The sequence below is a fragment of the Chiloscyllium punctatum genome, chromosome 16 (genome assembly GCF_047496795.1).
Source record: "Chiloscyllium punctatum isolate Juve2018m chromosome 16, sChiPun1.3, whole genome shotgun sequence".
NCBI classification, from domain to species: domain Eukaryota; kingdom Metazoa; phylum Chordata; class Chondrichthyes; order Orectolobiformes; family Hemiscylliidae; genus Chiloscyllium; species Chiloscyllium punctatum.
The window spans coordinates 6087750-6115730 of record NC_092754.1 but is presented as its reverse complement, the minus strand read 5'-3'; the positions used below and the strand labels follow the sequence as shown (position 1 = coordinate 6115730).

The window sequence follows — 27981 nt, the reverse complement described above, 5'->3', positions numbered from 1 at the left end:
GAAGGAAGATCAGAAAAAGAAGCATATTATCTACATGGTGAGAGATTAGAGTTCTGAGATGCTGAGGAATCTCGGTGTCCCAGTGCATGAATTGCAAAAGTGTAGTGTGCAGGTACTGCAAGTAATTATGAATGCAAATAGAATTTTAAAGATCATTGTGAGAGGGAAGTTGAATAATAAGTAGGGCTGTTGTGTTTCCTACAACAAGACACATCTGGAGTACTGTAAACAACATTAGTTTCCCTATTTAAGGGAGGAAGTATATATTTGGAGGCAGTTCAGAAGATTTACAGACTAATTCCTGGAATAGGTAGGTTATGTTCTGAAGGAAGGTTGGACAGACTAGGCTTGTGTCTGTTGGAGCTTAGAAGAACAAGAGGCATCTTGATTACAACATAAAAGATCCAAGGGGGCCTGTCAGGTTGGATATGGAAAGGATATCGCATCTGGGTGGCACAGTGGCCTTGGGTGACTGACTGACTGTAGAGTTTGCACATTCTTTCTGTGTCTGTGTGGGTTTCCTCCAGGTGCTCCAGTTTCCTCCCACAGTCCAAAGATGTGCGAGTTAAGTGGACTGGCCATGCTAAATTACCCATGGTGTCCAGAGATGTGCAGGTGGGTTAGCCATAGGAAATGCAGGGTTATAGAATCAACCTAATTAACCTCCTGTGCACCCACTCCAGTGCCAGTAAGGAGACAAACTGTACGCAGTACCTGAGGTGTGGCCTCACCAGCACTGTATACAGCTGCAGCATAACCTCCCTGTTTTTAAACTCTCTTCCTCTAGCAATGATAGACAATATTCCATTTGCCGTCTTAATTACCTGCTACAGCTGCAAAACAACATTTTGTGATTCATGCACTTGGACACCCAGGTCCTCTGCACAGCAGCGTGCTGCAAGTTTTCACCATTATATTCCTTTTCAAGCTGTTTGCTTTGTATTAGCTAGCCATCATGTTAAACATGCATTCAAACACTTTTTATGGGGCATGGGGTCAGTATGGTGGTGGTGAGGGAGTTAATTTCCTGCCTTGTTTACTGATACACTGACCTGGAGGTGTAATATCACTGGACCATAATCCAGAGGCCCAGACAAATATCCTGGTTGATTCTTATCAGCCCTTTGAAATGGCCAGAGACAAAAAAAGCTGCAGATGATGGAAGCCAAAGTAGACAGGCAGGAGGCTGGAAGAACGCAGCAAGCCAGGCAGCACCAGGAGGTGGAGAAGTCAGTGTTTCAGGTGTAACCCTTCTTCAGGATTGGGGATGGGTGGTGGGGGGGGGGGGGGAAGAAGTTGCAGATAAATGGGGAGGCAGGGGCAGGGTGGTGAGGTGGGGATGGGTGAAGACAGGCAGAGGGGTACGACCTGGTTGGTCAATGGGAGGAATGAATATGGTTGGTGGAAGGGAGGGGGAGGTGCTGGGAAGGGAGTCGGGGCATGGGAAGGGAGGTTATTTGAAATTAGAGAACTCGATGTTGAGTCCTCTGGGCTGTAGGCTGCCCAGGCAGGAGGTGAGGTGTTGTTCCTCCAATTTGCGGTTTGGAATGGCTAAGTAATCCACTCAGTTTAAGAGCAGTTAAGGGATGAGCAACAAATACAGTACTGGCCTTGCCACCAACACCCGTATCCCATAAAATAATTTTAAAAGTAATCATTTTAAAAGCCTCAATTAGTTATCCATTATTGTCTGAAACATACTTGAAACAAAATCCTTAGGGGACAAATGCCATAATTTTCGCATGAGTTTGGACCATAATATTTGTTTGTTAATTATAATGAAACTTAATTTTTAGTTTTTAAATAGTCTTTTCTGCAGTCAGTATTTCACTTCCATTAAGTGTAATTGCAGGGTGTGTTGTAATTGACTCAGCCATAGACTGGGAGTTTCTCTTTAATGTTTTTAACTAGACTATTGCTTCCTTTGACTCACCATTCTGTCTCCCATGGAACTGATCTAACAAAAGGGTTATCTCCATTTAGTCAGTCATACAGGATCCATCTGTGGGCATAAGTCCAGTCAGGGAGGACTAATGTCCTCCTGAGTCATACAAGAGTTAACATCAAAAGTGCTTGCTTTTCTTCTAATACTTCCTGTATTCTGTTTTCTTTGTTCAGAGCAATGTGTGATTATTAGATTATTATTGTTGATTATTGCAATATGTTGATTCTCCTGACGCACTGTTAGCACCAGGGGCATCCTTGTCCCTCCTGTGTTTGCTACTGAAAGTTGAGAAAGGGTTAAAGTGATGAATATTGGGAAGTAACTGACTCAGTTTTATAGCCATTACAAATTAACTAGAGCTGTGCCTGGCACATCAAATTGATTTTACACGGAAAGTGGAAAAGAGGTACCAATGGTGTTGTACGTAGTATATTAGCACAGATACAGGAGTGACTAACTAATAGAAAACAGAGTTGGGATAAGAGGAATTTTCAGGATGGCAACCTGTAACTAATAGTATGCTGCAGGGATCAGTGTTGGAACCTCAGTTATTGACAATATTATACTGATGAGTTGGATGCGAAAAGGTGACTGTACTATAGTCAAGTTTGTGGATATCCCAAAAAGAAGTTGGAATGCAAGTGGTAAGGATTATATGGGATCTAGATGGGTTACATATATGGGCAGAAATTTGTCAGAAGGAATATAATGTGGGGAAATAGGACGTTACTTCGGCAGGAAGAATAGAGGAGTTATTCAAATAGACTATAAAAAGCCATTGAGCTGAGGGATTTGGGAGTCCTTGTCCATGAATCACAAAACGGTTGGGTCCAATAGATAATAGGTAGGCTCATGAAATGTTGGCCTTTTTCACAGAAAATGGAGTATAAAAATAAGGAGTTTTTGCTAAGACTATACGATGTGCTAATCAGACCACAGCTGGGATCCTGTGTACAGTTTTTGGCCCTTTATGTAAGGAAAGCTAAACATTGGGGGCAGTCCAGAGAAGGTTCACTAAGTTGATGTTAGGTATGGAGGTGCTGTATCATAAGGAGAGGTTAAGAAGATTGAGCCTGTACAGATTGGGGTATAAAAGAATGTGAGGTGACCTTATTGAAACATACAAGATTCTGAGGGATCTTGACATGATGGATACGAGATGGTTTTTCCTCTCGTGGGAGAGGCTACACCATAGGGCTTAATCTCAGAATAAGAGGTCCCATTTAAGGCAGAGATGAGGTTGGATTTCTACTCCAAGGATAGTGAATCTGTGGAATTCTTTACTGCAGAGAGCTGTTGAGGCTTGGTCAGTAAGTATATTTAAGGCTGAAATAGATTTGGTAAGTAAGGGAATCAGGATTATGGGGAAGAAGCAGGAAAGTGGAGAAGAGGTTTGTCAAATCAGCCATGAATTGACTGGGCTGAATGGCCTACTTCTACTCTCATGGTCTCAATCCTGTATCTGCTTGTGACAACAATCTGATAGAGCATCTGATCAAATCGATACTGCTGATCAATGATGTCCATAAGAAAAAGGAGGATTTACTAGTTTGGAAGTGTTTCTTGTAGAATTATGACAGTAACTTTAGGGTTAAAGTATACTTTAGGAATCCAAATTGCTTTTCCACTTAAAACTGAAAAATATTAATTTAGCAATGCAATTAACGCTGCTAAGTAGGAATTTAGTGACAAGTTGTCAATTAGCAGAGAACCTGAATTAAATTACTTTGAATTAAGTATTTACTGGGTTTTATGTTACCTTCTTTTACAGATTATCATTTACTGGCTTGACTAACATCTTTGCCAAGCAAAATGATCCAATTCCTAAATTCTGTATCTGCATTTTAAAACTGTTAATTGTCTCCAGTTGTAAACTATATTTTTTTGCATCCATCTTTTTGTTCATTTCTCAATTAGAGGCCTTCGGGTTTGTCTGTTGACACTGCTTAACCTTTAATAACTGACTCTGATTAATTAATACGTGGCCAAGTAGTCAAATAGGTGTGGCATCCTTTCTTAGAAAGTTCTAGTAATGACCTTTCCTGGACTGAGGTAATCACAACTTTGCTGCATTGAGTCATCAAGCTTTGCTTACATAAATGCTGATTAAAAGTGCTTCTGTGTTCCATCTTAATGCAGTTTTCAGCCACTGGTTTCTCTTCCCAGTTTTGTTCAATGTGAAGCACAATTCTGGCTCCCAGTAGTATGATTCCAAGGAAAGATGAGGTATTATATCAAATGGAAACAACCACATCATGCAGACTGACAGAACGTAGACTCTTCATTAAGGAGTCTGTTCTCAAATCCAGTTCTATTTAAAGCATTGTAACTCTTACTGATGCTAAATCCAATAGGTTGAGTTTTCAGATCATTCTTATGTTTGGAATGTTTTACTAGTTTGGACTCTATTATACCACTAAGTATGAATGAAGTATTCAGAGCATGATTTGGAGGTGCCAGTGTTGGACTGGGGTGGACAAAGTTAAAAAAATCACAACACCAGGTTAAAGTGCAGCAGGTTTATTTGGAAGCACTAACTTTCGGAGCACTCTCAACCTGACAACCAGCTGATGAAGGAGCAGCGCTCCAAAAGCTAGTGCTTCCAAATAAACCTGCACTATATCCTGGTGTTGTGTATTCAGAGCAATCTGCATTCCTTTCAGGAAGCATCTGCCAGAGTGCATTTGTGGATGCTGTGTTTGTCTACTTCACTATGAGGATAAGCCAAAATATTGGTTCTCACACACAAACTCAGTGTAAATGTAACCAACTTTACCACTTGATTTCTTGACCTAAGCTTTAGTCCATACTTGAATCTCTAGGGAAGAAGCAGCACTCACTGCAATGTTTTATTATCCCAGGGCAGATACAGGCAAATACAATTTCAGAAGGTAAGAGTTCAGCAACAGCTTTGATTAAAGTGAATTTTGATTCGAGACCAATGTGTTGAAGGAAGGAGTATAGGGGAAAAAAAATGGAGTTGCATAAGGACATTCAGGTATTGATGAGGAACTCTAAACAAAATAAACGTAACTAAATTCTGGATTTTTAACATCAGGCGATGCACACTAAATGGTCTCGAGGATCCACCAGACTAAATCCAAATGGTAAAAACTTCAGTGATATGCAAGACTGAAATAGCCCCTTCACTTAAACAGTAACGGCAGCTTCCAGTTGGGGCCCTTGAACAGGCGTGTAATGAATTCTGCTAACTTGCAAGGTAGAACTCATAGCATCCGTGAGTAATGTTAATGGAGATCCTTTATTGTTTATGTACATGCTGCTCTCTTTGAGGAGCTTGGTAGCTAATTAGGTAGGGGAATTTTAAAGATGGTGTTAATGTGACTTCCAGTGGCATTTGATAAGGTTCTGCACAAGATGTTATTGCCAAATTTTGGTCAACTTTATCCTGAAAGACTCAGTGATGAGGTGAGGCTAAGATTGTATACATCCTTGGTCCAACCCCAAAGAAGTTTGGTGTTGAGCACAAAACTTCTGAAGGAATTTTTAAAAAGCAAAATAGTGCAGATATAGTTAAAGTATATTGATTGACCTAAATGTTTGCAGTGCAAATTGATCAAAATGATATTAAGATGATGATAATTGAATTTTGTGTACATTGCTTTTACACAGGAAACATTTCCTTGAGTTTTGAAAGATGACAATAAACACATTTAAAATGACAATTGAGTTTGATAGAACAGATTCCTCTTGGAATCCAGAATAATAGTACTTAATTAGAGTAAGTTAAAAAATCTCATGTCACCAGGTTATAGCCCAACAGGTTTATTTGGAAATACAAGCTTTTGGAGCACTGCTCCTTTGTTGGACAGCTAGTGGAGTACTGCACTAGCTACCTGACGAAGGGGCAGCATTCTGCAAGCCTATACTTCAATATAAACCTATTGGACTAATAACCTGGTGTCATGTGATTTTTAACTTTGTCTACCCCAGTCCAACACTGGCACCTCCACATCTTAGAGTAATTTTGCTTTTTTAAATGATGAAGAGCCTTCTCTCATAGGTAGTAGAAGTTTGCAATTCACTTCCTCAGAATGCTGGGTCAATTGACGTTTTCAAAACTGAAATTGATAGATTTATACTGGTCAAAGATATCAAAGAATCTGAAGAAGGCAAGTCAGTGGAGTTGAGGTCCTTGATATTTGTGATCTACTTGAATGATGGAACGTGCTTGAGGTGCTGAATGGCTACCTCCTGTTCCTCCGTATGCTCAGGAGGCTGATAGTTTTATCCATATTGAATTTGTTGTGTGATATTGTGAAGTGTTTTGTTTTCAAATTTAGCTTTTGTAACTATGCATTGTCTGACAGCTTAATAACTGGAAGTACAGTCAAGGATGTGTTTTAGTAAGCAAGACGGGTTGCCATTGTTAGAAAGAGATTGGCTAATTTTCAAGTTAATTTTCTATTTTCCACATCCTGGTGCTCATGTTGGATTGTTGATATTTGTGTGTTATATTTTATAAATGTTTGTAAAACTCTCATTCTGACCATCAGTGCCTGGAAAATCAGAGTTAAATTTAAAATGCTTATATAATTCGACTGAGGTAAAATACTAAGTTTATTCATCATGTTGGGGATTTTACCAAGGGCATTAGTTCCATGGACTGGGTCATACTAGGGAAGTGAAATGGGGCAAATTGGATGTTGGGTTGTCATCATTGTTTCATCTCCATTCCAAGGCATTTACCAAAAGACACAATGACCCAATTGTTTGCTCCATTCTACTCTCTGTCCTTTTCTCCCATAGTAATAGGCAATTCACTGTCTCTCACATTGAGAAGTGCTTTCTTTTTATTGAACTTTTTAAAGTTTGTTCACTCCAGTCTTTTAGAGTCATAGAATCACAGAGTTGTACAGCATGGAAACGGAGTCTTTGGTCCATGCTGACCAGATATCCTAGCCTAATCTAGCCCATATCCCTCTAAACCCTGCCTATTCATATACCCATGCAGATGCCTTTTAAATGTTGTAATTGTACCAGCCTCCACCACATCCTCTGGCATCTCATTACATATACACACCACCCTCTGCGTGAAAAAGTTGTCTGTTTTAAATCTTCCCCCTCTCACCCCAAACCTATGCCCTCTAGTGGTGGACTCCCCCAACCCAGGGAAAAGACCTTGTCCATTTGTCCTATTCATGCCCCTCATGATTTTGTAAATCTATATGACGTCTGCCCTCAGGCTCCAACGCTCCAGGGAAAACTGCCTCAGCCTATTTAGCCTCTTCCTGTAGATCAAACGCTCCAACCCTGGCAACATCCTTGTGAATCTTTTCTGAGCCTTTCAAGTTTCACAGCATCCTTCCGGTAGGAATCATAGAACCCCTACAGTGTGGAAACAGGTCCTTCAGCCCAGCAAGGCCACACCGACCATCCGAAGAGCATCGCACCCAGACCCATTCTGCTATTACTCTACATTTACCCCTGGCTAATGCACCTAACCTACACATCCCTGAACACTATGGGCAATTTGGCATGGCCAATCCACCCTAACCTGCACATCTTTGGATTGTGTGACAAAACCAGAGCACCCGGAGGAAACCTGTGCAGACACTGGGAGAATGTGCAAATTCCACACAGACAGTCACCAGAGGCTGGAACTGAACCTGGGTCCCTGATGCTGTGAGGCAGCAGTGCTAAACACTGATCCACTGTACCATCCACAGTGAATTGGCCATGCTAAATTGCCCATAGTGTTTAGGGATATGTAGGTTAGGTGCATAAGTCTGGGTTCTGGATTAGTGGTGCTGGAAGAGCACAGCAGTTCAGGCAGCATCCAAGTAGCTTCGAAATCGACGTTTTGGGCAAAAGCCCTTCATCAGGAATAAAGGCAGTGTCAATGTAGAATAAGAGGGGAACGGGTCTGGTGGGTTACTTTTTGGAGGTTTGGTGTGGGCTTGCTGGGCCGAAGGGCCTGTTTCCACACTTGTAGAGATTCTGTGATACCTATCGGAAGGAGACCAGAATTGCATGCAATATTCCAAAAGTGGCCTAACCAATGCCCTGTAAAGCTGGAACATACTACTTCCCCCCCGCCCCCAGCTCCCCGCAACCCCCCCCCCCCCCCCCCCCCCCCCCATTCCTATACTCAATACTCTGACCAATAAAGGAATGCATACCAACGCTGCCTTCATGATCCTATCTACCTGCAACTCTACTTTCAAAGAACTATGAACCTGCACTCCAAGATTTCTGTTCAGCAACATTCCCCAGGACCTTACCATTAAGTGTGTAAGTGCTGCTCTGATTTGCTTTTCCAAAATACAGCACCTCACACTTATCTAAATTAAACTCCATCTGCCATTCCTCAGCCCATTGGCCTATCTGATCAACATCCCATTGTACTCTGAGGTAACCTCCTTGCTGTCCACTGCACCTCCAATTTTGTTGCATTCTGCAGTTAAGCCCTACATTAGAGTTCTAGGGGTCAGCTTTCCACCCGTCCCCTCACCATAGCACCGGGTAGGAATTCCATGCTGGAGGTGTGTCGAGCCTACCTTGGTGCAGGAGTAGCAATACTTTTAGTTATGAGCCATTTACCAGCAAATCAGCAGACCCAAAAATCTGAGTGAAAATCAGACAGCTTTCATCTGTGTGCCCTTTGTTTAATTGCCATGCTGCCACAAACCCTCTGTAACCCAGCATAAGCTTTTGTGGGGCACTACTACATGTAAACTGTCTATAATTACAGTCCCAGTGAAAATAGCAGAGGAAGCTTGTTAATTCATCCACTTGTAAGCAGCAAGTCTATTGGGTCTGTTGTAGCAATCCAACCTGCCATACTCAAATCATTCTTTGAAATATCAGAATGAGATTTGATTAGATTAGATTAGATTCCCTACAGTGTTGAAACAGACCATTTGGCCCAACCAGTCCACACCGGCCCTCCGAAGAGTAACCCACCCAGACCCATTTCCCTCTGACTAATGCACCTAACACTATGGCAATTTAGCACGGCCATTTCACCTGACCTGCACATCTTTGGACTCTGCAAGGAAACTGGAGCACCTGGAGGAAACCCACGCAGACACCGAGAGAATGTGCAAACTCCACACAGACAGTCACCTGAGGCGGGAGTAATGTGTGGAGCTCTGCCCTTCTAATGTTTATATGCAGACAAGTTGCATTTTCCAGGGCAAGGGTAGGAAAATTGATTCTCAATCAGAACTGTAAAGGAATAGAATTTAGGGAAGGCCAGAGCGTTAGTCAGGGAAGCAGGGTTTCTGGCGTTGTTTTAAGGAGGTGAAGCTTACAGTTTGGGGAGGGGTCTTGGAAAGAAGTTTAGAATTGAGGGAAAATGATGGAAGACTCATTCACCAATGGTAAACAGAGGGGAGAGTGGGTGCCAGAGTTGGGGGTGTCAGAGACAAGAATTTGTGTTTAATCACAGTGCTGAGTTAAGTACTGAAATGAATAATATTTTTTGATCTTGCTAATGTTTCCTGTTAGCTTGCTTCAAGTCTGGTCATATATGCATTTAATCTGAAATTCAAAATTAAATGCCATGAATATGATATTTGTTTAAAGTGCCTTGCACACACTTACCCTCGTGTAGAATCTGTTTCGACCTCAAGACATTGACTCCACCAATTGGAAATGAAGTCCCAATTTTATAAATTTCGGGTCTGCATGACGTAAGGAATATTACGTCCCATGTTTTGTTTTAAAAGGGAGATATTATGGGTCCTTCCACTGACACAAATTTGGATCACAGATCTACTGTGCCATTTCATCCAGTTTGGTTATAGCCCAGTGCTGGGTTTCAGTCAAAGTAACAGAACTGGTGCATGTCTGGATGACACAATTTGTTGTCCTCTTCAGCAATGAGTTCATCACTGCAGCAGTCATTGTGGTACCAGTTTTGATATATATCTGATAGGTCCAAACAAGACTGACTGCTGCATTCTCACATCAGTATTAACATTCAGCTCCTAAGGGGTTAAAGTAAAAGCTTTGATAGATTACTGTGCCCTTGGGGGGATAGAGACAGCTTTTAGGGATTTGTTTTTAATCTTGCTGTAATGTTTTGAAATAGTTCCATTTGTTACCAGACGTACTTCTAATGCAAGTGAAGCAACAAAGGAGATGAAAGTAAAGTATGAAATCTGTGCATCTTTAATTGGCTAAAATTTATAGTTCAGACAGGTTTGGTATTGCATTCCAAAAACCACAACTTAGAGCTTACTTGTTTAAGGATTTAGAGCAGCTTGGTTAAACATCGATTAGAAGCAGCATCTCCTGTTTGTTTTATTCAGTAATCTTCCCATATTGCTGCCAACTATGCTTATATGATGCTTTCATTATTGGCACACTGGCCAAGCATGTGGCTATGTAACCACCTCTGACTTATGTGATAGCTTGTATGATAGCAATGGCGTATGTGATCATGCACTTAGAAACATTTGTCTTGCATCAACACAGCATCAGGAAAGAACTTTAAATTCAGTAAAACCCTCTAACTCATAACTATGGCCACAAACTCCTCACAACACTATACCACACATATAAATCACACGCTTCAAAAGAGAATTAAGGAGAGAAAGTCAGGATTATAGCATGAAGGAGCCTAGCGTTAGATCCTTACAACTTGTGTTGAAGAGTTCAATGTTGAGTTTTGTTTGAATATCTTCTGTACTATCTGTCTCCCATTTTTGTTCAACTGCCATAACTTGATATTGAAAAATGTTTTTTTTTCTCTCTGGAAGTCATTCAACAGATTCACATAGATCATAGGTTTAATGCAAGTCTTCCGTAACAACTCACTGGAGTAGTGCGCCTGGAATTAAACCCCAATATTCCAGGATTAGATTAGATTAGGTGCCCTCCAGTGTGGAAATAGGCCATTTGGCCCAACAAGTCCACACCGACCCTCTGAAAAGTAACCCAATCCCCTCCATTTACCTTGGACTAATACCCCTAACACTATGGACAATTTAGCCTGGCCAATTCACCCTCTTGCACATCTTTAGATTGTGGGAGGAAACCGGAGCACCTGGAGGAAAAACACACAGACAAGGGAAGAATGTGCAAACTCCACACGAACAGACACCCGAGGTGGGAATCGATGCCAGGTCCCTGATGCTGTGAGGCAGCAGTGCTAACCACTGAGGCACTGTGCCGCTCCAGGAATCGTCACAAATGTGAAAAGATTTTGTCAAACTTTCCAAAGTCCCAAATTACTTCTTTTTCTTTTAGATTCACTCATGGCATGTGGGTGTCACTGGCAGAGACAGCATGTATTGCACATCCCTGGTTGCCCATGAGAAGGTGATGGAGAGCTGCCTTCTTGAACTTCTGCAGTCCATGTGCTACATGTAGACCTATAATGCTGTTAGAAAGAGAGTTCCAGGATTTTGATCCAGCAATGTTGAGGGAACAGCGATTATAGATCCAGATCAGGATTGTGAGTGCTGAGTCCCATACACAGCAGGAACCTCTGAAACCAGAGTGGAGTGCTGTGGTCAGCATGCTGACAGTGATCACCATGAGCAGAGCCTTCGTGCAGTTTAGAGGGAACGTTGTTCCCATGTATCTGCTGCCCTGATCCTTCCAGCTGGAAGTTGTCATGGGTTTAGAAGATTCCGTTTGAGGAGGCTTGGTGAATTTCAGCAGTGCATCTTGTAGATAGTACAAATTGCTGCTGCTGAGCATTTGTGATGAAGGGAGTGAATGTGGTGCCAAACAAGCAGACTGTTTTGTGCTGGGTGGTGTCAAGTTTCTTGAGTGTTGTTGACCCTCCATCCCATCAGACAAGCGAGGAGTATCCCAACGTACTGCTGACTTGTGCCTTGTAGATGGTGGACATCTTTGGGTAGTCAGGAGGTGAGTTAGTTGTTGCACGATTGCTAGCTACTGTATTTAAATAGCCAGTCCAGTTCAGTATCTGGTCATTGGTAACCCTCAGGGTGCTGATAGTGGGGGATTTGATGACAGTAACACCATTGAATGGTTATTGTCTGGCATTTGTGTGGGGCGTATGCTACTTGCCACTTATCAGCCTGAGTCTGGATACTATCAAGGTCTTGTTACATTTGAATGTGGACTGCTTCAATATCTGAGAAGGCATGATTGGTGCTGAACATTATGCAGTCATTAGTAAACGTCCCCACTTCTGACCTTATGATAGACGGAAGGTCACTACGAAGAAGCTGACAATGGTTGGGCCTAGGACACCACCCTGAGGAACTCCTGTAGAGATATCTTGGAGCTGAGATGATTGATCTCCCACAACCACAGCTATCCTCCTTTGATTTGGGTGTGACTCTAACCAGTGGAGAATTGTCCTCATTCCCATTGATCCAGTTTTACGAGGGTTCTTTGCCACATTCAGCCAAATGCAACCTTAATGTCAAGGGCTGTCGCTCTCACCTCTGCTCTGGAATCCAGCTCTTTTCCAAACTGAATAAATACTGACAAAAGCAAGTTACTAGAAAACACTCGTCAGGTTTCTGTACTTGTCAAGAAATTACTATTTCATATAAACAAATTAACTTTAAGCAATAACAATTAGGATTTATGAATTGCTAACTTTTATAGTGAAATAACTTAAATTCTATCCCTTCTTAAATTCCCCCTTCACTGACAGACATGACATGGATTTTAAGGATGAAAAAAGAAACAGACATTGGGGAAGCACAGTTTGATAACATTGGCCTGGACCACAGGAATTGATGAGTTGTCTTACCCTATTTCTCCCAATTCCGTTTTGTTCTGTGCTTTTGATACAAGATTATTTATACACCAATGTTTTCATTCACTCTCGAGAAATTGTCCTTTCACTGTCTTTGAAGATGTTTTATTCCTTCTTCAACAAGGGATTTACAGAGAAAGGAAAACATCTAGCTGTTACTGAAGACTTTCTGTTGCCTTCACACCAGAGAGAAGGAGATAGACAGATTGTTTGACATTTCTCCTATGCAGGAGAAAGTGAGGACTGCAGATGCTGAAGTACCAGAGTTGAAAAATGTGGTGCTGGAAAAACACAGCAGGCCAGGCAGCATCCGAGGAGCAGGAGAATCGACATTTCGGGAATAAGCTTTCCTCGGATCTGCCTCGCCTGCTGTATTTCTCCTATGCAGACTAGGTAGTTCTGTCTTGCACTGGCCCTCGTAAGCTATCATTAGATGATCAGGAGCCAATCAATACATTGTTATCGAGCAATAATCTCACTAAGGTTAGAAGCCATTGGCTCTGTGGGGTCTGCTTTTGCTCTATATGTTCCAGGAAGAGGTAGCGTTTGAATCCAGTTCAGATTCTTAGAGCTGCAGCCAACTCTTTCCACAGTCTCCTTTAGTTTCAGTTAAAAATCTCTCAACACCAGGTGATAGTCCAACAGGTTTTGGACTATAGCTTTCACTGTGCGGCTCCTTCATCGGTTAGGTGTGGAGCAGGAACATAAGACACAGAATTTATAGTAAAAGATTACAATGTCACGCAACTGAAATGATACATTGAAGGAGCAGCGCTCCAAAAGCTAGTGCTTCCAGATAAATCTGTTGGACTATAACCTAGTGTTATGTGATTTTTAACTTTGTCCACTCCAGTCCAACACTGACTCCTCCACAGCCTTAGTTCAAAGCATAGTCTCCTTTCTTTTTAAGTTTACAATCCGAAGTAAAGGAAAGAAAGGTTTAGTTCAAACCGTTCTTAACAGTTACATTTGTCATAACCTCTACGGGTCTGCTGACAATTTGTGTGCAATTTATTCACAGATTAACCAGTCTCTGAATGAAACATTCCTCCTCATCTCAGTTCTAAAGGTCTGTTCCTCCACTTGGAGTCTGTGTCCTCAGATCCTAGTCTCTCCTGCCAGTGAAAACATCTTCTCCCCGTCCACTAGGTTCCACACTGACCCCTGCAAAACTCCACTAATCACCAGCTGCCATCCTGAAAAGATCCTTTATCTCCACTCTCTTTCTCCTGCCAGTCAGCCAGTCCTCAATTCATGGTGTTACATTGCAGCTAACACCATTTAATATTTAGTTTCAGCTCAAATATCTGTGGTCTACAAGGTGAGCTCTGGAGGTAAAGTTTTTTTTAAAAAAAGGTTTGCATTTATTCAGAATGTTTCACAGCCCCAGGACATCAGAGTCATTCTCAGTCAGTGAAGTGCTTTAATATTCATTGTGATAGGAGAAATCCTTCCTCTTCCTCCACCTCCACCGCACAGTGGCAGCAGGGTCTACCCTCCACTTGCACATCACCGATTCACTAAGGTTCCTCCTATAGCACCTTCCAAGCCCTCCAACTTTCTCCACTTAAAGCAGCATGAGCAGCAGGTAGATTGGAACACCAGCCCTCGAAAATTTCCCTCCAAGCCACATGCCACATGATTTGGAACTATGTTGCTGTTCCTTCATTGTCATCAAATCAAAACTCTGGAACTCTTCCTAACGGCACTGTGGATATCCCTACACCACGTGGACATCAGTGGTTCAAAACAGTGAGTCACCACTGCTTTATTGAGGGCAGTAAGGAATGGGTTAAAACTGTTGGCCTTGCCAGCACTACCTACATACTGTGAAATAATCAAATTGACCTGACTTTCCTGTTATTTTTCTTCCTTTGACCTATTGGTCGTCCATATTTAATAGTTACCCCTTGCACCTTCAGCATTAAAATGGTTCTATATTAGGCTAATTCAGTCTTAATCCCTAATGATTATTCTCAAAGAGCACCAGTCCATTTTCTACATATCTGTGGCTTATCCCACAAATCTAATAATATCCACTCACTCTCAGTAATCCAATCTCCTTTATCTGCCTTGTCAGTTTTGGTTCTGTTCAAGCCCACTATCTTTTCCTTTGACTTAAAGATACATTTATTGCATGTGTCTCCCTACTTAACATATCACCCTCTCATTTTCCTAAGCCCTTATCCTCCTAATAATGACTTGAAAATTTCAACAAGTTTGGATTTTTATTTTACATCCAAAGAGTTTGAATCTGAGAGGTATGTCTCCCTTTGTGTTTGTCATTATTTGATCTCTCTCTGAATTCCATTCCGGTTTTTCTTCCCTTCCCATGTTTCTGTGGTTTAGACTTGGACTCCTGGCTTCTTCTGTCGGATCCACTTAGATAACATCATCCAGCCCCTTGACCAGGGCAGCAGATACATGAGAGCGCTAATGCCTGAAGGTTTCCTCCAAGTCTGTCACCATCCTGACTTGGAAATGTATCGCTGTTTCATCAGAGTCACTGGATTGAAATCTTGGATCTCCCTACAGATGTGCATACACCACTGGATGACAGTGGTTCAAGAAGGCAGCACAACACCATCTCCTCAAAGGCAACAAGGGATGGGCAATAAACACTGGCCCAGCCAACATTGCCCATGTCCCTCGAACAATATTGAAAAAAACTCCTCTTTGCTGATCAGATGGATCTTAATGTTTCCCTTAGACTTTGCTCCCTGCAGCATTGCTCTGTGGTGTCTTCAACTACTTGCTTCCAGTGTTAAAGGAGATGCTTTGCAAGGACATACTGCAGAGACTTTTACAGTTTCTCCAACATCAGCAGCCGGAATATTTTTATGACTGTAGTTGCATCTTTTGACCTGTGTCAATCAACTGGCTCAGCAGGTTACAAGCATCAAACACAGTAACTGAATAGTTAAAGCCGTCAACCATGCCAGATTATTTATTGACCACTTAAATCTACAGAAACACAGATTGAAGAATGTTGGGACGTTAAGTTTAGTGCACTCATCTGGTGCATTAATGTACACACACACATAAATATAACAGTGCAGGCAGGGGTCACTGGATAGCAATCAGAATCAATGACCATGACCAATATGCACCTCCCTCATCCTTGCACACTGATGTTAATTATATTATTGCAGCTGCGGCCAACTAATTCACCGTAGACTGGGGATTAAGCCAGAGAAATGGCTCTAAGCTGTGGCTCTCTCTGAACGGTACCCCAATTGACTTCAAAGGAGCTATTTAACTTGGTAATTTACTTGGTGGGTCCCAGAATGAAAAACATTGAGCTACTGCTAAACAGTATCATCAATCTAAGAATGCTGTTTTCTCCAAAGGAACCCTTAGGCCTGTACTTCCCAAGCCTATTTCCCAGTGACCCCATTTGGAGGATTGAAATTGTCAGGCCAGAATCAGAGCTGTCAGAGTGGATGGAGGTTATTGTGAGCAAGTGTTAGCATAATATAATGTACATTGTAATTTACTCGCTCTGCTCTGTCAGTTGTGATTTGGAGGTCAGGGTATTCACTTTCTCATGTGTTCCCACTTCCCGCCCTGTCACTCTCACTTTCACTTTCTCACACTCAATTCACTTGTACTTTCTCTGCCACATATTTTCTCACTTGTTCACTCTTTCACCCATAACTCTTTCGCACATGCTCACTACACTGTCAATCACACTGTCAAACATACTCACATTCTCACTCTATTTCAGATACTTGCACTCATTTTCTCTCAAACACATTTTTCTCACTCTCTCCCACACACACCACTCACTCTGACATACACGTTCACTCGTACACTTGCTCATGCTCTGTCTCACGCACTCAGTCCCTCTCATTCCAACTTGCACTCTTTGTCACACATGATCACTCCTTACTGCGCACTGACAGGTGCAAGGAGCCCTTAGCAGCCAGGCTGTACTGAGGAGCAGACATCAATAGGGTTGGGAAGTGGGCTGTGGCAGTGCCATTTGCAGCCAGGTTGAACTCACCGGGTAGAGTAGGCTCCAGTGCACAGTGACAGCACTGTCCCATACACAGGGCACAACCACTGCCTGATTAGCCTGTCCCTGGGTCTGCACCACGTTGACTGCTCTGGGTGCTGACCACCCTGATTGTGGCGAGCAGTCAGCCAGTGACCACCCTGATGTTTAACGCTTCTGCTGTCATTCTGCTGGACCCTGTTGTATTCCATGTATGTCATTACAGGTTTGGGGTCATAATTCCCAGCTTAGGTTTTGGTGGTACCATGATGTCCACAAGTTGAAGTAGTAATCATTCAGAAATGATATCAATCTGTCCCACAAGCTGCATATGCTTTCGAGCCCAAAAGCCTGAATGGTGAGGCAGAGCAGTGACTGAAAAGAAAGCAGATCCTTTACCCTGGATCCCATTACCCATCCTGCTTCAGCGTGCTCACAGTTACACAAAGACACGGCAACTTGCAACCCTGAGCAAACACATGCTTGAACTGAGAGAGAGAGAGAGAGAGAGAGAGCGAGCACTGACAACTGACTAGTAGAAACGAGGAGCAATCTCCCACAACCCAGTTTTCTTGACTGCGACACCACTATCATATGAAGTGCTGAGTGAGCCATTCTCCTAACTGATATATAGCACAGGAAGTGTGGGTTAATCTTCAAAATGGAAATTCGTTTTGTGAAAATGGTGTTAATTCAGAATTGTTTTCTGGATGGGGTAGGTGGTCAGCGAGGATGTGACCACCAAGAGGCATTGAGAGAGCTGTTGGCTCAGTGGATTGCAAGCTTTGTGTCACAAATCTGTGCTCCAAAATGAGAGCATCTTCCTCCATGTTAGAAATTTGAAATGAGAGGAGGTAACCAACATGAGCTGGTTACCAGCAATCTCCATAGGAACTTGTTGGCAGCTTGTCAGAAAAACATATTGGGTACTGCATCTACTCAGGGCTGTATGTATTCTGATTAGAGTTGGAGAACCAGGTGGAGCTGTTGGTTTAATTAGATTTCCGTACGTCGATCCTGCTTATGAACTGAAAGAATCAGCTGTGAGCGACTTGTGATGGCAAGTTTGGAGTCAGGGCTCGAGGGAAAATCTGTGTGTTATTGGATTCCCTTCATCTGCTGAAACGATCCAGCCTCTCTTTATTTACTCCTGGCTAAAGTACACACTCAACCAAGGGGATCAAACCCTGGTAACAAGAAAATTCTTGCACTTTAACGGCCTGCTCTGAAAGCATTGATCCTTGGATTGACTTGATTGACAGTTCAGAATGCTGCACTTATTCTAGGGGGAGAAGAAATCTTGGACTCTGCAAAAGGCTTGAGCCTGTGCCAGATTGCAAAAGGTTTTTTTCATAAATTTAGCTCTGTCATGGCAACGGCTAGAGAAAACATTCATACTCACGAGGATTGTTTGTTTGTAAAATTCTTTTCAAATCAGAATTTTAAGGATCTTAGTGACGTCTGCTTGGAGTGCATAATAGACAAATTGAGGAATGTTCACTTTGTACCATTGTTTGAGGTACCAAGGCCATGTCCATTAGTTAGTTTGGATGAAGACCGGGGTCAGCGGTTATTGCCTGAGTCAGTCCTGCAGAGTGCCATTGGGCATATCATATGAAGTTGATTTCAGGGGCCGATTTATATGGAGTTAGCTGATCACATCTGCAGTAGCAGATGGATCACCAAAATCTGGCTTCAGTTCCTTTGCACTGTGGAGGTGGAAAAATGAGCTAGGCTTCAGTTCTCCTGGTTCCTAGCCAATAGCTTATCCCAGAGGTCTACTTACACAGGCATTGGTTCTGGTGCAACTTAGAAATCATTCATTGTCAAATACTTTGGCAACATTTACTGTCTCTGCTCACGTTTGACGAATGTCCCCTTGGGTGCCCATTGCCCATGGAACCCTACCCCAGCCACAGTTAGCTCTTTGAGACAAATGTATGAGCAAAACAAAAATTTGATTTTGGCAGTCAGGAGTTTAATTTTAACTATGTGCCCTATTTTATCACTGATTATGATGTTTTGCAAATTGCTTGGTTTTTTTGATAACTTAGGTTGGAACTGGATAAAACACTGGTTAGGCAACAATTAGGGTACTGTGTGCCATTCTGATCTTCACACTGCAGTGAAAATGTGGTTGGACTAGAGAGGGTATGGAGGAGAGGGTACAGAAGTTGTTGCATAGACTGGAGAATACTTATGATGAAAGACTGGACAGATTCACACAGCACAGAAGCTGACCCTTTGGTCGAACTTGTTTGCGCCGACCAGAGACAACAATCTGACCTAGTCCCATTTGCCAGAGTTGGCCTGTATCCTTCTAAACCCTACCTAAAGCCTTTCATATACCCATCCAGATGCCTTTTAAATGTTGTAATTGTATCCGCGTCTACCACTCCCTCTGGCATTCAATCCACATATGAACAACTTCCTGTGTGAAAAGGCTGCCCCTCAAGTCTCTTTAAAATCTTCCTCCTCTCACCTTTAAAAATACACCCCCTAGTTGAGCCAATCTCCAGTCCTCCAACACCTCAGTCGTGGCTGTGGATGGTACAAAAAGCTGACATGTTTTCATCATCATCAGTCACAGGTGAGATACTAAAAGGCTGGAGGTTGGCTAATTATTTAAGAAAGGCTATAAAGAAAAACCAGGGAACAATAGACTGGTGAGCCTTACAACAGTGATGGGCAAGCTGTTGGAGGGGTTTCTGAGGGACAGGGTTTACGTGTATTTGGAAAGGCAAGGGCTAATTAGAGATAGTCAACATGGCTGTATGCTTGGGAAATCATGTCTCATTAATTTGACTGTGTTTTTTGAAGAGTTGACAAAAGCTTGTGTTTTCTTTGGAACTGAGGCTGAGGGGAGACCTAATTGAAATCTGTGCAATTATAAAAGATCAAGAGAAAGTCAATCAGATGGCAGTCTTGCCTTTGGTTGAGGGGCTCATAACCAGAGGGCATTGATTTAGGATAGAAAATTAAGGGGGGATTCCAAAGGAGAATCTTTTCACCTGGAATAAGGTGAGAAGATGGGAGAGCAAGAAATCCTCATAACATTTTATAAAGACCTTAGAAAAATACAGTTGACTAAACTATAAGACTATAGACCAAGAGCTGGGAAATGTGATTAGACTGGATGGTTCTTTGTTGGCTGTTGTGAACACAATAGCCCAAAAGGCCTCTTGCTGTTTCGCAAATTTCTATGATTTTTACCCTCTGAATCAGACTGTGTTGTCATGATGTGTTCATATTGAAGGGTGTAGTGTTTTGAGAATGAGACGTTGAACAAGAAGAACAAATCACAGTCCTTGTACTAATCCTGATTTGGTCTCCAGCGTGGAGGTTTGATGGTTGACTGGCGTTTTTAGCGCTTTAGTTTGTCGTAGAAATGTTCTGCCTATTGTGATGTAGTAATACTAGTGTGGAGGCAATGACTAGCTTCATTTTGAAAGCTTATTTTCAAAGAACAAAATTGAAGAAACTATCTCACAAATAGCAGCTTCGTCTCAGAACAATGCACCAAATGAGAAAAAGTTAGTGCGAGTAGTTTGGCAACTTCTGAGTATTCCAAAACATTGTGCAGCGTGCACTGCAGAAATTCACCAAGGCTCCTAAGATAAGCATCTACTAGGACCAGGGCATCAGATACATGAGATCACTATCACCCATCCAAGTCACTCACCAGCCTGACCATCCAGTTGTATTACTTTCTGTCAACATCCTGGAACATCTTCCACATACCTACACCAAATGATTGCAGCTGTTCAAGAAGACTACTCACCAACTTCCGAAGGGCACGAAGGGATGGGAAGTAAATGCTGGCTGAGCCAAGAATGCCACATCGCTGAATGAAAGCAAAATTTTAAGAAGAGACTCAGCTAGCCAATAAAGAGAGTGCTGTTAAGATGCACATACTAATACCTTAAAGACCAGAGACCGCTTCAGACTTATATTGGCTACGGCACAGTCTAAAGGAACAATGCTTTAAAAAATACTTTAAATGATATGAATGCCAGGGAGCCAAGCCAGTATGTCAAATAGATGTTAGACAGGTCTCTGCACTGACTAAGCACGTAGGGATGTTACACGATGATTAAGATGCTACACAAATGCAAGTTGTTGCAGTGTTGACTCTCCACTCTGTGCTTTCAATTAGAGTTGTTGTTGGGAGGCAGTCGGGGGCAGGGAGAGAGGTTTGGGTATTGGTGGCACAGGCTCCCTGAGCTGGAGTGGGCTGCGGAGTATTGAGTACAGTTCAGTGTCGGTGCTATGTTGGTCAAGCTGGGTTTCACCATGTTGTCTCAACCTGATCCTGGAAAATGAGCAATTATCTGTAAGGAACGAAATCGGTATGTGTTTGTGACCAAACCTAAGCATTTTGTATTTGGGTGGATGGAAAAGCAGGTTCATCTGTTGAAAATGGCCCAGGTTGGCTGTGTGTTCGAGAACATTGCTATAGATTATAATATCTCTTAACAGGTACACAAGGGAGGAACCAAGCTATGTAGTTTCTTTTGTCTGCTTTTTTTTTAAATGTTGGCAGTTAATATTGAGACAAGTACAGTTCAAAGAAAAATCAGCCTTAATTATGGCTGGCTTATTTAAATTGAGTAATGTGTCTGAAGGTGTTAGCGTGAGAAACACAAGCCTGAAAGAAAGAGCAAGTCTCCAGGGCAGGTTAGTAACTGTGGATGTTATTGGAGGACACATACATTGTTGTTGCAAGTTCACAGCAGTAGCAACTGTTCATTTGTTTGTTTTGAGGAAGGATAATTACAGATCTTCAGTAGTTACAGACTTAACGTATTATTTCTTCTTGTACCTCATTGGGTGTTCAGTAAATTAACATTTTGGTGTATAAGCTGCAGATTTACGAAATGTTTATTTTGATGGCTTTCAAAATCAAATGCAATTGCCTGTAGGCACCCAAGATATCCTGTGAGAGAAGGTAACCTAGCAACCTTTTTAAAGAGTACTTGGATGAGCACTTAGTCATAGAGATATACAGCATGGAAAAAGACCCTTTGGTCCAACCCGTCCGTGCCGATGAGATATCCCAACCCGATCTAGTCCCACCTGCCAGCACCCGGCCATATCCCTCCAAACCCTTCCTATTCATATACCCATCCAAATGCCTCTTAAATGTTGCAATTGTACAGCCTCCACCACATCCTCTGGCAGCTCATTCCATACACGTACCACCCTCTGCGTGAAAATGTTGCCCCTTAGCTCTCTTTTATATCTTTCCCCTCTCACCCTAAACCTATGCCCTCTCGTTCTGGACTCGCCGACCCCAGGGAAAAGACTTTGTCTATTTATCCTATCCATGCCCCTCATAATTTTGTAAGCCTCTATAAGGTCACCCCTCAGCCTCCGACGCTCCAGGGAAAACAGCCCCAGCCTGTTCAGCCTCTCCCTGTAGCTCAGATTCTCCAACCCTGGCAACATCCTTGTAAATCTTTTCTGAACCCTTTCAAGTTTCACAACATCTTTCCGATGGGAAGGAGACCAGAATTGCACGCAATATTCCAACAGTGGCCTAACCAATGTTCTGTACAGCCACAACAATACTCTGACCAATAAAGGAAATCATACCAAATGCCACCTTCACTATCCTATCTACATGCGACTCCACTTTCAAGGAGCTATGAACCTGCACTCCAAGGTCTCTTTGTTCAGCAACACTCCCTAGGACCTTACAATTAAGTGTATATGTCCTGCTAAAATTTGCTTTCCCAAAATGTAGCACCTCGCATTTATCTGAATTAAACTCCATCTGCCACTTCTCAGCCCATTGGCCCATCTGGTCCAGATCATGATGTAATCTGAGGTAACCCTCTTCGCTGTCCACTACACCTTCAGTTTTGGTGTCATCTGCATCCAAATCATTTATGTAAATGACAAAAGGTAGAGGGCCCAGCACCGATCCTTGTGGCACTCCACTGGTCACAGGCCTCCAGTCTGAAAAACAACCCTCCACCACCACCCTCTGTCTTCTACCTTTGAGCCAGTTCTGTATCCAAATAGCTAGTTCTCCCTGTATTCCATGAGATCTAACTTTGCTAATCAGTCTCCCATGGGAAACCTTGTTGAACGTCTTACTGAAGTCCATATAGATCACATCTACTACTCTGCCCTCATCAATCCTCTTTGTTACTTCTTCAAAAAACTCAATCAAGTTTGTGAGACATGATTTCCCACGCACAGAGCCATGTTGACTATCCCGAATCAGTCCTTGTCTTTCCAAATACATGTACATCCTGTCCCTCAGGATTCTCTTCAACAGCTTGCCCACCACCGTTGCAGTGTCATAACTATTAGGGGCCAGTGCAGGGAAGTGGAGCTCATGTAGATAGTATATTTTTGGTGGTGCAGACTTGATGGGCCAAAGGCCCTCATCTGCACTGCGTGATTTTGATTCTAAATGCAGCAAGGAAGGAATTCATTGTTCAATCTTTCGCTTTGATACCAATGGTTCAGATGTTGAGCAAGTTGAGGCACACTTCAGTCTGAAGGGATTAGTGCCTGATGTACAGCAATGGTCAGAAATGCAGAATCAAACAAAATTATCTGAAGTAATAACATGGATGTCATTTCCGTTTACCAATTCCTTTTCAAATATAGGTGGGTGTGGGTGTGCACGTGCATGTGCGCTACATCGTGGTAATGTTACTGAAGCCTGGACTATTGAACATAGGCATTCAAATCCCAATGTGAATTCCAGATGTTTTCCTTGGAACATCAGGGGCTGAGGGGTGACCCTATCGAAGCTTATGTTGGGTTGGGATATCTGGTTGGCATGGACGAGTTGGACTGAAGGGTCTGTTTCCGTGCTGAATATCTCTATGACTCTATTTATAAAATCATGAGGGGCAAAGCCAGGGGTATTTTTCCTTGGCTGGGGGAGTCCAAAATGAGAAGGCATAAGTTTAAGGCGAGAGGGGAAAGATTTACATGGGACCGGAGAGTTAATGTTTTCGCATGGAGGGTGGTGTGTGTCTGGAATGAGTTGCCAGTGGAAGTGGTGGAGGCTGGTCCAACTACTACATTTTAAGGGGTATCTGGGTGAGTATGTGAATAGGAAGGGTTTAGAGGGATATGGGCCAAATGCAGGCAAAAGGGCCGAGGTCAGGTTGGATGATTGGTCGACGCAGATGAGTTGGACCAAAAGGTCTGTTTCTGTGTTGTATGACTCAATGATACGTTGGCTAATATCGCAATGGCAGATTCACAAAAACTGGATTGTGGGTTGTCAGCTGTGATCCTTCAGATTATAATTTCACTTGTTTTGCTGTACTGCTTTGCTGATAACACTTGTACAATTTCTTCCATTTACAAAGCCATTCTATTTTGAAAATATCTTATTCTGTCAGCATTAGGTTACTGTTTCTAAGTTGCAGAAATAAAATTGCTGTAAAAATACTAATGGACTCCATTTCATGTTGGGAGAGATTTTAGTTTTTTTCATTCATCCAATCTAAAGTTTCCAAAAAGTTAAGGGGAAGACTCCGTTTTCTAAAGAGTATCAAGGATACTACAGAAGTTTAGCCTTTATGGCCTCATATAAATGAATGATTATTGAAGAAGTCTCAGCTTGCTACTGCCAGTAAAGGCAGCACTTGCATGCTGAATTTGGATTTTGACTCTCTGGTTCAAGTTTGAATTGCACTTGCTGGTAGATGCTACAGAAGTACGTTGGAAACATCAGCCTTTCCTAACTTTGGCATTTGGTTATAAAAATGTCTTTTCTCAGTCTGCCCATACAAGCCAGCAAGCTGCTTCCTCTATTTTGGCCTCCCTGAATCTATAAAGAACAGTATGGCTTACTTTTCTCATGCACATTTTAGAACATCCCAAAGTACATAGATGTTGAAGTACTTTCTGAAGTGAAGCCCCTATTGAAAAGGAGAAAGCGTAGCAGCTAATTTGCACAGAGCAAGTTCCCACAAACAGCCACGTGATGTGGCCACACAATCTGCTTTAGCAATGTTCGAGGGATATGTGCTAAAATGCTGGGGATAGCTCCCGTGCAGCTTATCAAAATATTGCCAAAGAATGTCCACCTGAAAGAGCAGGATGGGGCATCAAATTTATCGTCATCTGAAAGAGGCACCTTGGGCAACACCATTCCCTCTGTGTTAGACTGGAGTGTCCGCCTTGATCTTTGTGTTCAAGCTTCAGGTCTGGAACACACACAACCTTCTACCTGAAAGACATGAACGCTACTTATAATTAATGTGACTCTTTAATGTTCCAATCCAAAGAGGTGCAGGTTAGGTGAATTGGCCATTTGAAATTGCCCAAAATGTTCAGGGATATGTCGGTTACGTGCATTAGTCAGGGGTAAATGTAAGACTATCAGGGTAAGGGAATGGTCTGGGTGGGTTACTTTTTGGAGAGTAGGTGTGGACTTGTTGGGCCAAATGGCCTGTTTCCACACTGTAGGGAATCTATTAAAAAACATTTGGTATTGACCACAATAAGAAGGGTTAAAGTTGCAATCACATGATTGAAAATGTAGATTTACAGTAGAATTTCAGAGAATGACAACCACAAAGGTACTGACCCTGCTAAGATAAACACAGATTTTAATACAAATAAGTAGCTATTTACACATAAAACAACAAGGTAGTTTCTTTGCAGTTGAATCCAGAGTCTAGTGGCTGTGGAACCTCTCCAAAAACTTGACCTCTTGCTGCAGTAAGATTGCGCTTACACAAAATCCCTCACCACATTGCACTCATTCTTTCAATCTGAAATGGTCCAAATTGCCTGAAAATTCTGATCTTTTCTCAATTCAAACAGGTAGTTTTATTCAGGTTAATTTCAACTTGAGTTCAATTTGAAACTTGCTTTCAGCACTTGGACCCTCCTTGCTCCGTCTCTCTCAATCCTGCATTAGTTGTACTTAAAAATGTCAAGTGTTTTTTTTTACAAAAAAGTAATTGACTGCTTTTGAATGCCTTATTAAGTCAGTCTTCTTCTTAAGTACAGAAGCCAACATTTTTCTCGAAGTTGCCTTCTGTGCTCATGATATACTTATTTAGACATCTTTCCTCCCTCCTCCCCTCACCCATTATAAAATGGCTGGACAGCACAACATAATCCTGTATCTGTCACAACCATGTGGTAGACCTAAAGTATCTCTCCATGGAAGTCAGCTGTAAGCTTCCCTGGCGATTACTTTTCATCATTCATGGGGAGGTGAGCATCATTGGGAAGGTCAGCAGTGTTTATTGCTCATTCCCTCATTGTCATAGAGAAAGTGGTGAGCTGCTGCCTTGGTCATTCTGCACAGGCATCATTGTGAACTATAAATGTACAATGACTTTACATTTCTATCTGTAGGAAATCATGGGAAAGAAAGATTGCTGCAGATTGGTGACATTGGAATTGAGACTTATTTAATGAACATTCTCTACTGCTGGCCCTGAGTTCCGATAATTATTGTTCCAGATGAAATGAATAGCTATTGTCAATTGCAGATCATGGTTTGATTTAAATTTTAGTTGCCTTTCTCATAAAGTGTAATCATGAAGACTTTTCCTCATACTCTCCTGCATCTAAATGCATCTTTGAAGTGAGCTGGCCCTCGACATCCCAGTCAGTATATTGCTGGCAGGTTAAGACAGTGAATTCAAAACCCGAGGCACTCAGAAGTGCAAACCAAATGTTTCATGATCAAGCTGGTCGCTCTTTGTTCTGTAAGATAGAACCTGCAAATAATTTCAATAATAGTTTTAACTGGTATCTCCATTTTAACTTGCTTATTTTTTTTTAACCCTTGCAGGTGCAGAAGATGTCGTGATGGCCTTTTCCAGACAAGAAAGTGAGGACAGGCGACAGTGAAGGGGAATCGTTACTGATGGTTGGGAGCAGGCAGCAAGATTATCGACAATGTGTGTGAAGATTCCAGGGTGTTCATGAGTTGCTAGTCTCCTCATGTGCTGCAACATCACAGCTGTGTATCTGTGATAACCAGTGTTGCTCATCAGGACGGCCTCTACCGACCAGAAAAAAAAGACTTGGTTTTTTTGATTGGCAGGCAGGATGCACTGTCCGTCTGTTTTATTTCTGTTTGTTTGAGTTGGATTTAATTTTTTTTTGTAAATACATGTGCTGCAGGCCATGAGCAATCTAAATGCAGTTTAATTAAAGCTGGTCTCTGTCCCTCGTGCTCTGCACTGAAGCATCACTTATCCACTCCCACTGTAGACACTGATGCAGTATTTTCCAGCCTTGCCAGTGGACTCTGTGGAGAATTGATTGACATTGCACATCCTTTACAGCAGAATAATAAACACAACAGACTGGAAACAGCAGCATTCAGAGCATTCGGACAATTTGAAATGTTAAATTAATTTAAGTTGTAGGACCTCCTAAAACTAGCTTTAGTTATCTGTTCTTTTTGTGTCAGCAGTTAAGCAGCATGCACAAATTTTTAAACAAAATCTTACGCCATGACCAAAATGTAATCAAACAGCTTGTGTGCTTTACTTTCATTTCTCTTGGCCCCTGTCTGTTTTTAAAGGAAAATGATCACACAGGCTAACAGTTTACTAAAAGAAAACACTAGCTGCAAACACACAGAGTGGACAAAGACAAAAAACTGATTTATGCAACATTTGGGAAGCAGGCCATCAGGGAAAGATGTAGTTTTAAACGTTCAAAATGGCGAAGGTACAGTTAGAGAGTAAACCTATCCCGTCAACCCTGGGAGAACGCAAGCATCCATTTCATTGCCTTTGTGAAGCGTGGATGTTCACAAAGTAAAAGTTTGCTGTGTTTTAATCATTCATATTTTACAACGTACCTGTCAAGCTGCCCAGCAGTTTGCAATTTTGACTCTGTCTTAGTTTTAGTATTTCTTACTCTGAATGAAACGAGTATTGCATGTGTATATGTGTTTTAATGTGACAGCTGAATTGATGTTGGGATGCCATTGCCTGGTAATACATTCACATCGCTCCAGATATTTTTTGAAGCTATGTGCTTCCAAATTAGTTATACCCTGGCAGATGCTGTGCTCTGAGCAGTATTGTCCTTGACTTGGGTTGCAGTTAAGGAAATGTATTGATTTTTCACCCCTACAAATAAAAGCCAGCAAAGAACAAAATATTAAGAGGTGTCTGATTCAGGAAACACCATTCCTTGCTGCAATGCTGTCAAAACTTGCTTTCCAGAATGACTAACACCTCCCTCCCCAAAGGTAGTGATACATTAAACTTCTGCATAAAAACTTAAGATTTTCAGATTAATACAAGCTAATCTTTTGAGTAAAATGCTTGTTTCTAAACTGATGGGGATATTTCAAAGCTTCAGGAA

General features: G+C 42.1%; 1 protein-coding gene across 2 annotated transcripts in view; it reads left to right on the top strand.

Moving 5' to 3' along the window:
* ctnnbip1 (catenin, beta interacting protein 1) overlaps nucleotides 1–27772 on the top strand; it is a 111284-nt gene extending 83512 nt beyond the window's left edge. For both annotated transcript variants that reach the window (XM_072586119.1, XM_072586118.1), the window contains one exon: nucleotides 26447–27772. In XM_072586119.1, coding sequence (XP_072442220.1) covers nucleotides 26447–26505 — 59 coding nt within the window. In that variant the 3' untranslated portion in view covers nucleotides 26506–27772. The remainder of the gene's footprint in view (nucleotides 1–26446) is intronic.
* The last annotated feature ends 209 nt before the right edge of the window (nucleotides 27773–27981 follow it).